The 13,625-nt window shown below is 34.2% G+C and overlaps 1 protein-coding gene and 1 long non-coding RNA gene across 2 annotated transcripts; both read left to right on the top strand.

Moving 5' to 3' along the window:
• Nucleotides 1-5,259: 5,259 nt before the first annotated feature.
• On the top strand, nucleotides 5,260-8,445 carry LOC308682885 (uncharacterized protein). The gene is made up of 5 exons (XM_081352853.1): nucleotides 5,260-5,470; nucleotides 6,866-7,216; nucleotides 7,501-7,635; nucleotides 7,731-7,780; nucleotides 7,944-8,445. The coding sequence occupies exons 1-5, from the start codon at nucleotides 5,452-5,454 to the stop codon at nucleotides 8,052-8,054; spliced, it is 666 nt and encodes a 221-aa protein (XP_081208979.1). The 5' UTR covers nucleotides 5,260-5,451; the 3' UTR covers nucleotides 8,055-8,445.
• Nucleotides 8,446-9,738: 1,293 nt separating this feature from the next.
• Nucleotides 9,739-13,189, top strand: LOC308682484. The gene is made up of 6 exons (XR_014029151.1): nucleotides 9,739-9,993; nucleotides 11,430-11,485; nucleotides 11,610-11,900; nucleotides 12,009-12,041; nucleotides 12,197-12,241; nucleotides 12,338-13,189. It is a non-coding gene; the product is annotated as an uncharacterized lncRNA (long non-coding RNA).
• The last annotated feature ends 436 nt before the right edge of the window (nucleotides 13,190-13,625 follow it).

Genomic DNA, 13,625 nt, shown 5'->3' with positions numbered 1-13,625 from the left:
ATTAGTGGTTCACTGTGGTAAAGCACTATATGTGGTTATAAATCACCATTGGGACTGATAGCAATGAAAAACAGGATGTGGTTAACTGCCACTGAACAGAATATGTCTAAAATAAAAGGTTCGGGGAGTCGGCCCGATTTTCACCAGCGGGCTGTCCCCTATTGCCAAATCACAATCAAGTCACATGCTAGATCGATGGGGCTATATCTCAGGGGCAGCAACCATACAGCGTGCACATACAGTCACACACACACACACACACACACACACACTTTCTATTAAACATGAACATATTCAAGCTTCAGAATTCTGACAAATGTTTGGTTTCCGTTTGTAATGATCCATGTTGTTAGGGTAACAGCTGTAAGACCCAGGACCAGATATGATGAAAGAAGACCAGGAGTCATGAAGTTCAATCAAATAAGTAAAAATTTACTGAAGAATAGTTTGCAGTTTAATCTGTAGAACCAGCGTCAAAGTCTCATGAGGAGGTCGCAAGCCAACTCTACCTTACACAAAATCTTACACCAATTATACCATTTCCAAGGACATGCATTACATCATCACTACTTCTGATTGGCTAAGAGAACATAAAGTCTAAACAATTATACATTCAGATAGATATGTGAGTATTGCCATTAGTCAAAATAATTGTCGTCCAATTCCGAGATTTAGGTCTGTGGTGACCTCGCAGGTCGGAGAAAGGCGTCTTCGAGTCTGTATGTTGTACATCACAGTGTTCAGAACCTGCACAGAATATCAAACACACACACAGAGCACTAACGAATAACAGTTTTCCTCAAGGCTGAAGAGGGCCTGAGCTCATTATCATAAGAACAGTCAACCAAAACAGACTGATAAAACATTCACTCCTCAGGAAGAAGGACAGATAATATACACCTTACTCCCTAGAGAAATACACGAGGAATTTCCACTTATGAAAATCAGGTAAAATTATGTATAGATTAACCCTCAAACTTTGACTAGTCAGCTAGGAAAGAAAGATATAGATAGATAGATAGATAGATAGATAGATAGATAGATAGATAGATAGATAGATAGATAGATAGATAGATAGATAGATAGATAGATAGATAGATAGATAGATAGATAGAATGAATAAATGATTATGTGAACATGCATATACTTGATTATTGATTTTTTTTTTTTTAATAGGAATAAGGTAATCATTCAGAAGGATATACAGTATATTTATACTGAAGTGACAAGGGATTCTGACCCCAACCCTTCAAGGTAATCTCTGTATCATATTTAATGTTGCAGATGAGTGTTGTGTTTCCTCCTGGATGAACTTTCACTGATGATCCTTTAGTGAGTGATCCTTTAGAACATGATAAAAATAATGGTGATCATTGACATTTAATAATTGAACGGATGCTTTTATCCAAAGCAACTTACAAGTGAAGAATATCGCAACAAGCATTTTATCATACAAGTATCAATCATATTCACAGAATTGGTCAAATTAGAGCATTTGCATTTCTATATTGGCTTATCAAATATAATTTAATATATTAACATAAATAGTCTCAGGATCATGTTATTGCGGTTTTAGCCAGTCATGGTTTTAACAGAGTAAGCCGTAGAGACCTTGTTGAGATATTGTTGTTAAGATAGGCATGTTTGATAAGCTAACTTATAGAAGTAAAATAACATAAATGAACAAAATTTGAACCCTACCGTAACCCTACCCCAAAACACAACCCTCACAGAAAAGATTCTGCATTTTTACAGATTCAAAAAACATAAGTTAGTGTGATTTATAAGCTGTTTTCCTCATGGGGACCAGAAAATTTCCCAGCAAGATTAATATTTTCATGTATTACTATCCTTGTGGGAACATTTGTTACCTGTGTTTGTGTGTGGTTCATTGAATACCTGAACCACACACAAACACACACATTTAATATATAAGGACATTGCATACGTTCATATGGCTAGTTGAAATACTATTACCTAACTCATACACTCTAAAAAGTTTTACTATGATTTACAAAATTTTTTTGGTGAAACATTTTTACACTTAAAAATATTGATTAAATTTTAAAGCAGTGAAATCAATTACAATACACTGAACTGAGTGAATGTAAGTAAAAGAATTAAGGAGATCTGAGTAACTGCATCTGGTACATTATTGAGTAGAAATAATTGGGGAAAAACTTAAAAAAAAAAAAACAATATTTAATATTGTTTTTTAATACAATTTTCAAATTTTTAATTGGGTAATATTAACTGTTTTTATTTATGAGTAATACTAACTTTTTTATTTTCTCTAAACCTTTGTAAAATAGTATTCCATACAACCACCAGTATACATGACGTTGGCCTTTATTGTCGACGAGTAACGTTATACAGTACAGCAATACAGCATATTTTACACTGTTTTAACATGTATACAATACTGCCTACATTTAAACTCATGTAACAAACATTTTAGACGTAAAAATGAAACATTTAAACATTCAAGTAGCCTAATTCAAGTGTAATCAACCAGTCTGTTATCCCATTTCCACCGAATCAGCACTGGTTCTCGTGCCGGAGACGGACTCAGACCGCCGTCCTGCGTTTCACTCATAGCCCGAAAGATGCTGCGACTCCATAACCAGGCGGATTTAGCAAATTGGGGGCCCAAGGCGCTAATTAAGGTTTTTGAGGAAAACATTACAGGGTTTTACACAGAATGGTCTTCAATGGCAACCAACTATAATGTGCAATGAAGGTTCAAATGTCCGTCTCAATGCAGCTTCAAAGGTATGTATGGGCCCCCCAATACAATAAGTATTGTGATTGTCAAAACATTTTAGTAACTAAACAGAAACATGTTACAATGTTTACATGGTACAATTTCTGATAAGCTACGTTTTTTATTATTGCTTGACACAAATTTCACTATTTCAATTCAATTCTTGTGATTTGATTCAATATTGACTCATTTGGATAAATATTAGGTACACAAGACAGGCGTTAATTTTTCTCAAGAAAAAAAACCCACATAATCCTGTAAACATACAAACAGCCCTATCAGCTGGTAGTATTATTTAAGGTTAAAAATAACTCAAATTAAACATAATGCATTTTTATTATAATAACTTTATTTAATGATATAAGTAAAAATATACTAAATATGTAATATAGTACACATATTTAGCAAAATACTCTCTATAGCTCTTTTTTTCTAGCCAACAAACATGCTATAGCCTATATATTATGGTCATTAATTGGCTTTCCTGAGGTAAATGTTATGTGACAATTGTTCTCCAGCTGTTTTACCTCTTTCCGCGGTTGAAAAACACTGATTGATCGATATTGTGAATTTCTCTGAATTTAGAAATTCTTGGAAACACTTAGGATAATGTAAGTACACAATTAAAAGAAATATATAACACTGTGCAAGTGGTTTTTGGATATTTTGATACAAAATTCTTACAGTATTGTACCTTTAAAGTGTGATATTTTTTTTCAAAAGTATTTTTTATTCTCTGAAGTAAAAATAAGTTATGAGTGATGTTATTTACAATTGAATGTCTCCTCAGAATGTTAGTCAACTGACCTTTAGAACTTGTGTGTTGTTGGTCCAGTCCAGTTTAATACTTATGAATTAATTGGATTGGAATCATGCCTTCACAAACACTTCATTACCTGTTTGAACTAACGGTCACTAGGTGGCACTATGTAGGATTTATTATTTTCCTTCAAAAGAAATTAATGTTCTTTTAGTTGATTTTCACCTGCATTTAATTTATTCTTACATTTTTGGTCAGTTTAGCTTCTCTTTCATAATTCTTCTTCTTTAATGTTTAGTCTTAACTGGATCATTATATAATAAATAATTTAAAAAGTTAATTGTGGTAAAGCTCTGTGCCACTGCTATGTCTGACACTTAATGAGGCAAACAAATACCTTCTGCGGAAGTCTCAGTCATGTCATAGTGTGTTCTTGTTATACACATGGATTTCCTGATACAGGAAGGGGCTTTAACACATTTCTCAAGACCCAGACCACAGCTCCTCCAAATATATGTTTGTTGAGATTAATTATTAACTTTATCATTTAAAGATTTTAAATTGTGCAAGTGATCTTGAGAAAAGACTGCAATGTAGCTGAGTTGTCATTTCAATTCAATATATATATACACATCACAAAAAATATATTTCCACAGAGACGCAGCCATCTGTCAGCACTTATTGTTCACTGACACAGCAGAGGGACACAGGATGTAGCTACTACTAGAGAAAAGTAAGTGTATGTTTGAAACAAAAGAACCAATTAATAATAAAGCATCATCTTTAATAATCAAAGCCTTTGTGAAGCTTTATTATGGTATTGCGACTGAAATTCATTTGGATCAATGCATTTTAACTGAAACATTTATTGTATAGTGCAAGCATTTACAGTTGTTGAAACATTAGTCAACCTTCGTTTTTGTTCTCTGAGGTCATTGAACATTTGTGCGCACAGAGCTTCACCACAACAACCACTTAATAAGACATCTATTTTTCTTGTTCTTTTTTTACACAAACACATTTTCCATTGAACTCAGCCTAATCATGCTCATTAACATTCACTAGTATGCAGTATTAGAACTAATCCTGTCATGCTGTAGGTATAAACCTCAAATGCTCTCACCAGTGTGCTTTGCATTTTGCTTTGTAAATTTTAATGGAAATTGTGGTTTGTACAGTCATCAGGTTCTTTTTGCCAGAAGATTAAGGCTGAAAATAAATGCTAAATTTGATTATATAATGAAGCAATGGCAATAGTTTAGACAACTCGTATAGTCTTAGAAAAGTGTGATATCATAATGACATCAGAGTAACGTGATGACATCGGCAGGCTTTTTTGATTGTTATTGATTTTTCAACAGTTCTTGTAATCACCCATAATTTACATTTTTTCATTTCAAATGAAATATCATTATTTTAAAGATATATCATTACCATACATCTGTCATATCACATTAAGTTGATTTCAAAAACCAAGGAATTTGTTACCCTCTTAAAATACTCAACATCTAGATGACAGCTTGTAGAATTAAAGGGATAGTTCATCCAAAACTAAAAAAATGTCATCATTTATTCACCCTCATATTGATTCATATTAAAGATATTTCATTTCTTGTTGTTTCACCATTTCTCAAGATATCTTTGAGTTCCACAAAAGAAAGTAAGTCATACAGGTTAGCACTGACATGAGGATAAATAAATGACAATTTTTTACTGATACTGATCCATCCTTTAGGTTGCCTGAACATTCATTTTCATGTTTCTGTGCACGCGTCTACTACTATCACAGAATCATTGCCTATTGGTGAGTCAAGGCTATGACGTTAAAAAAAGAAAAAAAGGGTGAATTTTAAAGAAGAAAAAGCCACAAGTGGAAGAAGCCCAGATTAGAAGAGATAACAACACAGAGAGAAGCCCAGAATAAAAGATGCTGAGAGTATTGATAAGTGAGTATGCCAAAGGCTTTGTGTGTCCTCCTTTTATTTAATACGTGTATCATATGTATACATATGTGCTTTTTTTCTGTGAATGATGAACTAAAATTAGCAATGAACAAAAAAAGCACTATTTCTTTTTCCTCTTTTTCTAAGAGGCTGAATTAGGAATATTGTTATATGGCATCATCTTTATAGCTTTGGATTGATAGTAATGCATTTTCAGATTTTCTGTCATGGCTGACTAGATATCGCTGAAGTATTACACTGAACACAGTAAAAGGTGATAATACTTCTTAAGAATATATAGCAGAAAGTAATATTTTTCTTGATTTGAGTCTGATTGTGAACACGCTTTCTCTTGGTAAGCTTGTAGTCACTGTGGTCATTAGCAATATGTTGGACTTGCTACAAAAATACAGGTTCAAAGAATACATGTGATCTATTCTGAAACCAGATTCCAGACCACTGAAAAATGGAAATGAAAAACCTTAATTGCATGATGTTTGCTCAAAAGGTTGTTCGTGTGGAAACTAAACAATCTGTCAGTTCTAAATCAGCCAGTCTTGTACATGAATGTGAAGAGTTCACGTCACAAGTATAGATAAACACTATGTGCTAAAGCTAAAAACACACAAACAATTATAATAGTATAATAGTTATAATTGAACAAATCCCATTAAACATTCACAGTGTTGTGGAAAAAGTGAACGTTATCTTGATGACATTACCTGGATGATTCACAACTGATTATTTATTTATTTGTTCATGGGTTGTTCAAGAGTCTCTTGTCCCTTTCACATTCGTTGGTTTTCCAGCATATTCTGCATATTTGAACCCTGTCCAACAGTGACTGAACGGTTTTGAGATCCATCTTTTCACACAGAGGACAATTGACTGATTGTCCTCAGTGTGTAAAGATGGATCTCTAAATAATCCAGAAATCAAATATTTGAAAAATATTTTAGAATGTAATTTGAAACAGCAGATTTCAGTTAAAGAAATAATACATTGGTGTAATACACTCATCATTCATTTGTGTAATGACATTTTTATGGTAAATAACAATAATAATTCCTCCATTCAATACTCTAAACTGGTCACTATAATTCAGAAGAAGACTCAGATATGACTGTGTTCCACAGTCGGAAAGACTTTTTTTAGGAAAAACAATGCTGATTTTAATAACTTTTTATATTGACATTGAAGCTCAAGGCTATTCAATTATTTCTATCAAAACACTTGTTGCTTATTTGTTGCAAGTTGTTTATTCTCAGTTTTAAACCATTATTCTGATAGATAGCAATCAATGTTTAAAGAAAACGTGCATCATATGTAGAGTAAAAAATAAATAGGTTTAAAGAAAGCCAGTTTAGGTCATAATACTTGTTTTTGTTTCATCTCCAGGTTTTAGTGTTTTAATGCTTGTCACTGAAGGATCATCAGTGAAAGTTCATCCAGGAGGAAACACAACTCTCCCCTGTAGCATTAAAGATGATACAGAGATTACCTGGATCATTACAAACGGAAACCAAACATTTGTAAGAATTTTGAAACTAGAATATCTGCATGGAGGTTACTCTAAACCAGAATCCTCCAATATTCACCCAAGTTACACTGGGCGGATAAAAGCTATCAGTTCTCCTACAAACACTCACTCTCTGCTTCTGATGAACATCACGGACACTGATCTGATGCTCTACTGCTGTATGGACTATAAGACTGAGCAATCTCACTGCACAAAACTGGACTATGAAGGTAAGCATTTCAAACATTTCCTTAAATAACATTATCATAGGCCTATTCATTTAAAATAAGTGACCAAAGGTGAACAATTAAAGACATGACAAGAACATGATTGCAGATTTGAAAAAGTAAATTAATTCATGTCTTTAAACAGAATTTCACTGAGAATTTCATTGAATTTGTTAAGTCATATTGTAAAAATGCTATATAATATTTGACCATATAGCATTTTATGTGTTCTAACTAAACTGACAATTCAGATCCTAAAATCCTGCCATATTCTCCTTATCCTGCAGAGCAGCAGAATACAAAATGGAATTACGATCATTACATCAGTACCACAATATGGCTGCCTGTGATCTGTGTGCTTCTATTACTCTCACTGATGTCAAATGTGTGCATGTGCTGGAGAATAAAAAGACCAAAAAAAGGTTAGCGGCATATATCACAATTCATGTTGCCTAAATTCATCTTAACTGTTCAGCTATTCAAATTACACATTTCTTTTCTTTTCTTTTTTTTTCAGGAAACTTAAAGGCATCAAAGACATTATATAAAAGTACACAGGACGAGCAGGTATTCATCTTTTATACTTCTGATGAAGTTAAATTCAATTCATTTTTGTTTGGTTAGCAACTTTAAATATATAAAGTTAAAGTATTTAATGACCTGGCCTCATAAACTGATTAAGTTTTACAAACCTTTTTCTGGTAACTTACACTTATCTCTGTTGTTTCAGGGGAATGAAGCTGATGAAATTACATATGCATCTGTCAATATAAACAAAATGCGAAAAAACAGAGGACAACATCAGCTGACACAGGACACAGTATACGCACGCATTAAATGAAAATACATGCATTATCCCCTCTGCTCTTATATTGTACAAAATAAATAAAAACATAAATTCCATGGATATAATCGTGATATTTATCTAAATCACCTATATTTAGTTTAGGATAGGTGAATGCTCACCAAACTTTGTGGCGTTACAGAGTTTTAGCACCAGCAGAGATACTAAATATGGGGGGGGGGGGGGTAACAAATTACTGTATCACTGTAACCTTATGGCCTATAACTTTATTGGACCCAAAAGCGGAGAAATGCAGCAAATCAAACTTAAACTTAATGTAACAGAAGTTCAGAGAGTCAGGTATAAAGTTAAAATGATGACAAAGATGTGCATGTAAGATTTGTGGAAAGTGTTGGCCTATGTAAGCATAAAATAAATATGCATGCTCAAAATAAGTTTTGTACAAGTGTAAATCAAGTTTCAAGCATAAAAAACACTGATTTGCATCTTTTTACTGTTTTTCATAAGCATAATGTGCATTGTTAAACTGCCGCTTCACCCATAGGTTTATAATCCTTTTTTGTTTTTTGTTTTACTTTCATTTTTCTACCCTTTCACCTTCAGTATGTTTTTTTATTTATTATAATTTTAATAAGATATTGATTCAGCTTTCATTTTTAAATTTTTTGTTTTTTATGTTTTAGTTAAATTTTTTGTATTTCCTTTATGGGCTTATATACATATACATATAGCTCTTTATGTTTACTTTATACCATTAATGCCATAAACATCTAAATTAAACCAGCACAATTATTTATTTTTTTTGGTGTTTTAAAAGAGGACTTGAATATTCACGGTGATCTGAAAGCCTGCTGTGGTCATTAAGGAGTTCATTAGGGGTTCACGCTCTGCTGTTTTTATTATATTACTATTGTTATTATTATTAAGGGTTCAAGTGTGAAGAATATATTCTCAGGAACCGGACCTGGGCCAAACACAAATTCTGCTGCATTAGGTAAGGTAGCCTAATGGTTATTTATTGGCTGCCATAACAAATCATGCATACAGTATAGGCTCGTCCACATTAAAAAATATGGTCTAAATGAGTATAGGCTAAATAAATAAATAAATAACAGCAATCATTCATAACATAATATAAAAGATAATATAATATTTCATATTTCTGAATTGATTTGGGGGGGGGGGGGTATATACTGGCTATACGCCCCTATATTGTTCTGTGTTGTGATATGTGATTGTGTTTACTTCGTCTGATCCACAGCGTTTTATGTATTTCCACACCTAGAACTGTTCCACTATAGTGTTGTGTTGAGGACGCGGGTGCTACTAGTAGGCTAGCTTGCTTTTCTGTTAAAATTAACAGTTTGTGAACATAGCTCCTTTAATAACAAATAATTTATCGGAGGAGCGTTATGCTGTGATGTGTAAGTTGTTGCTAGGCGACACGTACGACACATCACTCTCTGCCTGGTTAGAAATGCCCCTGCCCCTGTCCCAAATGACACACTTCATATGCACTTTAGGTCTTGTGGACTCACAATAGCTGCCGCGTGCGCGTTTCCTATGAAACCGTGTCCCATTTGTCGTTTTAGGTTTCAGAAGGGTGCTCGCGAGCGCCCCTTGCGGTCGATATGCGCCCTCGATGCGCACTTGCCGAGCCCGCACTGATGCGAGGTCAGCAGCACCCATAGACTGTAAAAAAAAATAGGCAGCACCCGACAGTCAACGCGGTGTTACGTTTTGAAAGTGAGAACTTGTAGGAGCCCGTGAGTGCGTAGGCTGCCCCCACCCGTTGCACTCGCAATCCAATAGCAGTTCGTAATAGGTGTGCTCGTTTCGCCTTTGTACTTTCCATCCTGATAAATAGGAGAGAGATCTTTCTGTAGAATAAGGCAGAGAATACTGTTAAGAAGAGGAACTGGGTGGTGATTTAACGACAGTCAATTGGACCGAACTCATGACTGCACGAAATGTTGTGAGTATAGGCTACAGCCTCGATAAGTAGGCTAGGCTACTTGGATAGTGCAGAAGAGCTCGAGATCTACCACACTATGAGGCGTTTTTAGGCAGTATTGAGGGACTGGAATTGAATAGGCTATTGGATAACAAACTGCATTTAATACATCGCTCATACAGCGTTTTATTAGTTATGTGGGCATGTAATAGCCTACTCATACTGCGTTTTTTTGTTTTGTTTTTACTTAAGTTTTAGGTTTAATTCAATATTAGGCTATACTTTCCTTGCAATTTCTTTGTATTTTTTTAGTGAAATGTTTTAACAATTTCCGAGAGAAAATTGTTTCAAAGTAAACCTTTTTTCAGCTTTGCTTATATAATATTCATTAAAATCGAAGAAAATTTAAATAAAAATGAGCTTAGTTGCCTTACAGTTTTGTGAATTGTGTAAGCTATCAAAAGCTCTACTTTTGTGAAAAAGGGAAGTTTTGTGTTTTTTTTACTTTATTTTTCCACAATAGTTTATCTTCAAGTCAGAACATGTAATGTACAGTCACGCTTCAAATAAGACAATTCTTAGATCGTATAGCCTAATTGGTGTTCGCACTGGGGCTGGCGTGGATACCAGTAGCACCTCAATGCAGTGCATGAGATCCGGGGGGCAGAGTTGGATCCAGATATAAGGGGTGGAGATGGGTAGGTTTAGGGGTGGGTTTAGGGATTAAGGGGTGGAGATGGGTAGGTTTAGGGGTGGGTTTAGGGATCAGGGGGTGGAGATGGGTAGGTTTAGGTATATGTAAGGTGGGAGGAGTAGGATTTTATCCGACTCTTCCCCGTGGATTTCATGTTCCGCAGTGAGGACCATCTCTTGGATACCGCCTTGTGTTATAGTCCGCTGTGAATCAGTATCTGGGTGACTACTGTTTCAGAACAACACACTCCATTTTAAAGTTTGTCATGGCAACAATGATAGCGTAGACAGCGACAAGATATATAAATATATGATGTAAAAATGAATTTAATAAGCCTCGTATTATTATTTTGAGTTAATAATAATTTTAACTCAGTTTGATGGGAAAACGGGTAGCAAAATTATACTGTTTTTATTTCTAACGTTGAGTAAATGTTCATTAAAGCCAATACAATTGTTAAAGGCAGTCGTTTTTTGTTTTTTTTTGGTTAATATTTTGTCCATGATTATATGATGATCCAAAGGCCTCTGGTAAATACAATTAAATTACATATGTGCAAATATAACAGGACAAATCATGTAATTTATGCAGTTAAGCTAATGTGATTAAAACTCAAGAACAGATTTCCCCAGCATGCAGTGTGAAGAAAGCCAGTTTAATTTGCTGGTAAACTAAAATTTGGTATTATCAGGACAAGCAAATATTACCCGTATAACTGTTTATCTTTAACTACTATATTTAATACATAACTTTTTAACTGCAGGTTAAAAGGCATCTCATGCTTCCTCCTGCTGATTCCAATCTGCACAGCAAATAGTGGTAAGCTCTTTTACACAACTAATGGCCATTTGATTTCTTACAGAGTTACTTCATTTTAAAAATCTGTATCAGGTCAAATTTATTGTTCCTATAACAAATCACATAAGTTCTGTGTTGTATTAAGGTTTCATAGTACATTGTGAGGGTGAGCAAACAACATTGTCCTGTCTGCAAAGGGATACTGAGGGCAAAGTGGAGATACCGGAAAATGCACTTTGGAAAAAAGGATCTGGTGAAAGGGTGATCTGGACATATTATGGAAACAGAGTAAAAGGAGACACTTACATGAACAGGACAGTACTTTTGGATGAAAATTTCTCTCTCTCCATTGATGGATGTGATCAGTCTGATCAAGGCCTATACATTCTCTGCATAAATGGAAAACCTAGCTGTGAAGTTAGGCTATTTGTCAAAGGTAAATAAATCAGTTTCCAAATAAATGTTATTATTTTTAATAAAAATATTGGGTATGATGTCATTAATTAAAATGTGTCATTAAAAATAAATGTTGTATTTTTTTCAGACTCAAAACAATGCAAACCAAAAACATCCACAGGTTTGTTGAAAACGACTTGAGTCTCATTCACATATGTATTAATATTGTAGCGTTTCTTAATTTAACATTAGTCTCACTCTCACGTTTAATGCTTTTGGTAAGATTCATGAATTGAGTCAGCCTCACTGAACAAAATAGTTTTTATCTTTCCACAGAACAATCAACTAGAAGCCCTGCATTTACTACTATGGAAAAACAAGGTATATAATATTATAAACAAGAATTGTTTTTGTGAGCCATCACTTTGCTTCCTCAGAGTCGTTATAATATATGCTTTTCCCCTCTTTCTGTCATAGCTTCCACAGATGAAAAACACCTGCAAACTGAAACCTTTCTACGATGCGGCATTTATGCCTCACTATGCTTGCTTGTGCTCTGCATGGTCTTGCTGGTTTTCTATGCATGCATATCGAGAGAAAAAACAAGTAAAAATGACAAGTCAGGATCTAAACTGCTCCACAAAGATAACTATGCCAGTGCATGATTTTAAATGTAATTTTGACACAACAGCTTACCATAAGAGTGAACATCAGAACCGAAGCGTTAGACTCGGAGGAATAAAATTAATTTTCATGATTCTTCTGAGGTCAGCAAAGAAAAGCTATGACCCAAGTTATTCCCTAATATGTCTAAACTACATTTGCCATTTCTTTATTTTTTTGATATGGTGCAAATTTTCTTTCTCTTACTGTTTGTGGTTGTATTGTCTTTGCTTGTGGCCCCCAAGGACCAATGACGAGAGCAAAGGCAATACTACAACAAACAGTAAGAGTAAGAACATTTACACCATATCACACAAAAGGGTGATGGGCAAATGTAGTTCAGACATGTTGCCAGGATGCATCTGCCCCTGTACAGCAGCATGTAAAATGAGAACAGTAAATATCTGCATATGCTTAACTCCACACATCATATCATTTCTAACTGTGAAAGAATTATTAGACATTGTTTTAGCTCTAAATAGCAAAGTTAAAAATGATCTTTCTGAATTAATCTGGGTGGAGGCATATATTCTTCCTCTTACTCAGAACGTATGGGATCAAGCTGTTACCTTACATTTTTATCTGAATATTGTTAATATTGTATATTATGATGACTGGCTGTTGTATAGCTTCTTCTTTAATAAAATATACATATGTCTAATCCTTGACTTTTGTTTTACTTACTACATGGGTGCAGAGGTAAACGTATAACATCTCACATTATGGTGAAACAAACCCACAAGACTGTCTCAAATATTACCTGTAACAACAAGTGTTATAAGTCTCTGGCAAGTAAAACACACACAGAGAAGCTTAATATGACAAAAGCTGCTCATTTTAAACCATAATTACAATGACAAGATAGAAAAAGTTTTCACTTTGCAAATTTTATTCCAATATATCATTTCTTTAATTGTGAGACTGCTGAATGATCAAGACAAGGCGTTGCTGTAAATTCCACAGCAGAAGAATGTTTTTACTCATTTTGTTTCTGGAATGATAAGTATGAAGCTACTCAACTGTTATTCATTTACAACCAATTATTAACACATTCTAAAGAAATCCCAGTGACTTCATTTTCATTGTTCCAGGCTGATGAGGA

Source organism: Scardinius erythrophthalmus (genome assembly GCF_964197995.2).
Source record: "Scardinius erythrophthalmus genome assembly, chromosome: 22".
NCBI lineage: Eukaryota > Metazoa > Chordata > Actinopteri > Cypriniformes > Leuciscidae > Scardinius > Scardinius erythrophthalmus.
Note: the sequence above shows the minus strand (reverse complement) of the source record. Positions and strands in the feature narration are given on the sequence as shown.

Bases quoted from the DNA above. Each gene is read 5' to 3' on its own strand.
- LOC308682885 (XM_081352853.1), top strand. The intron at 7,636-7,730 runs GTTAGCGGCATA...TTTTTTTTTCAG, and splicing joins AATAAAAAGACCAAAAAAAG to GAAACTTAAAGGCATCAAAG. The intron at 7,781-7,943 runs GTATTCATCTTT...CTGTTGTTTCAG, and splicing joins AAAGTACACAGGACGAGCAG to GGGAATGAAGCTGATGAAAT.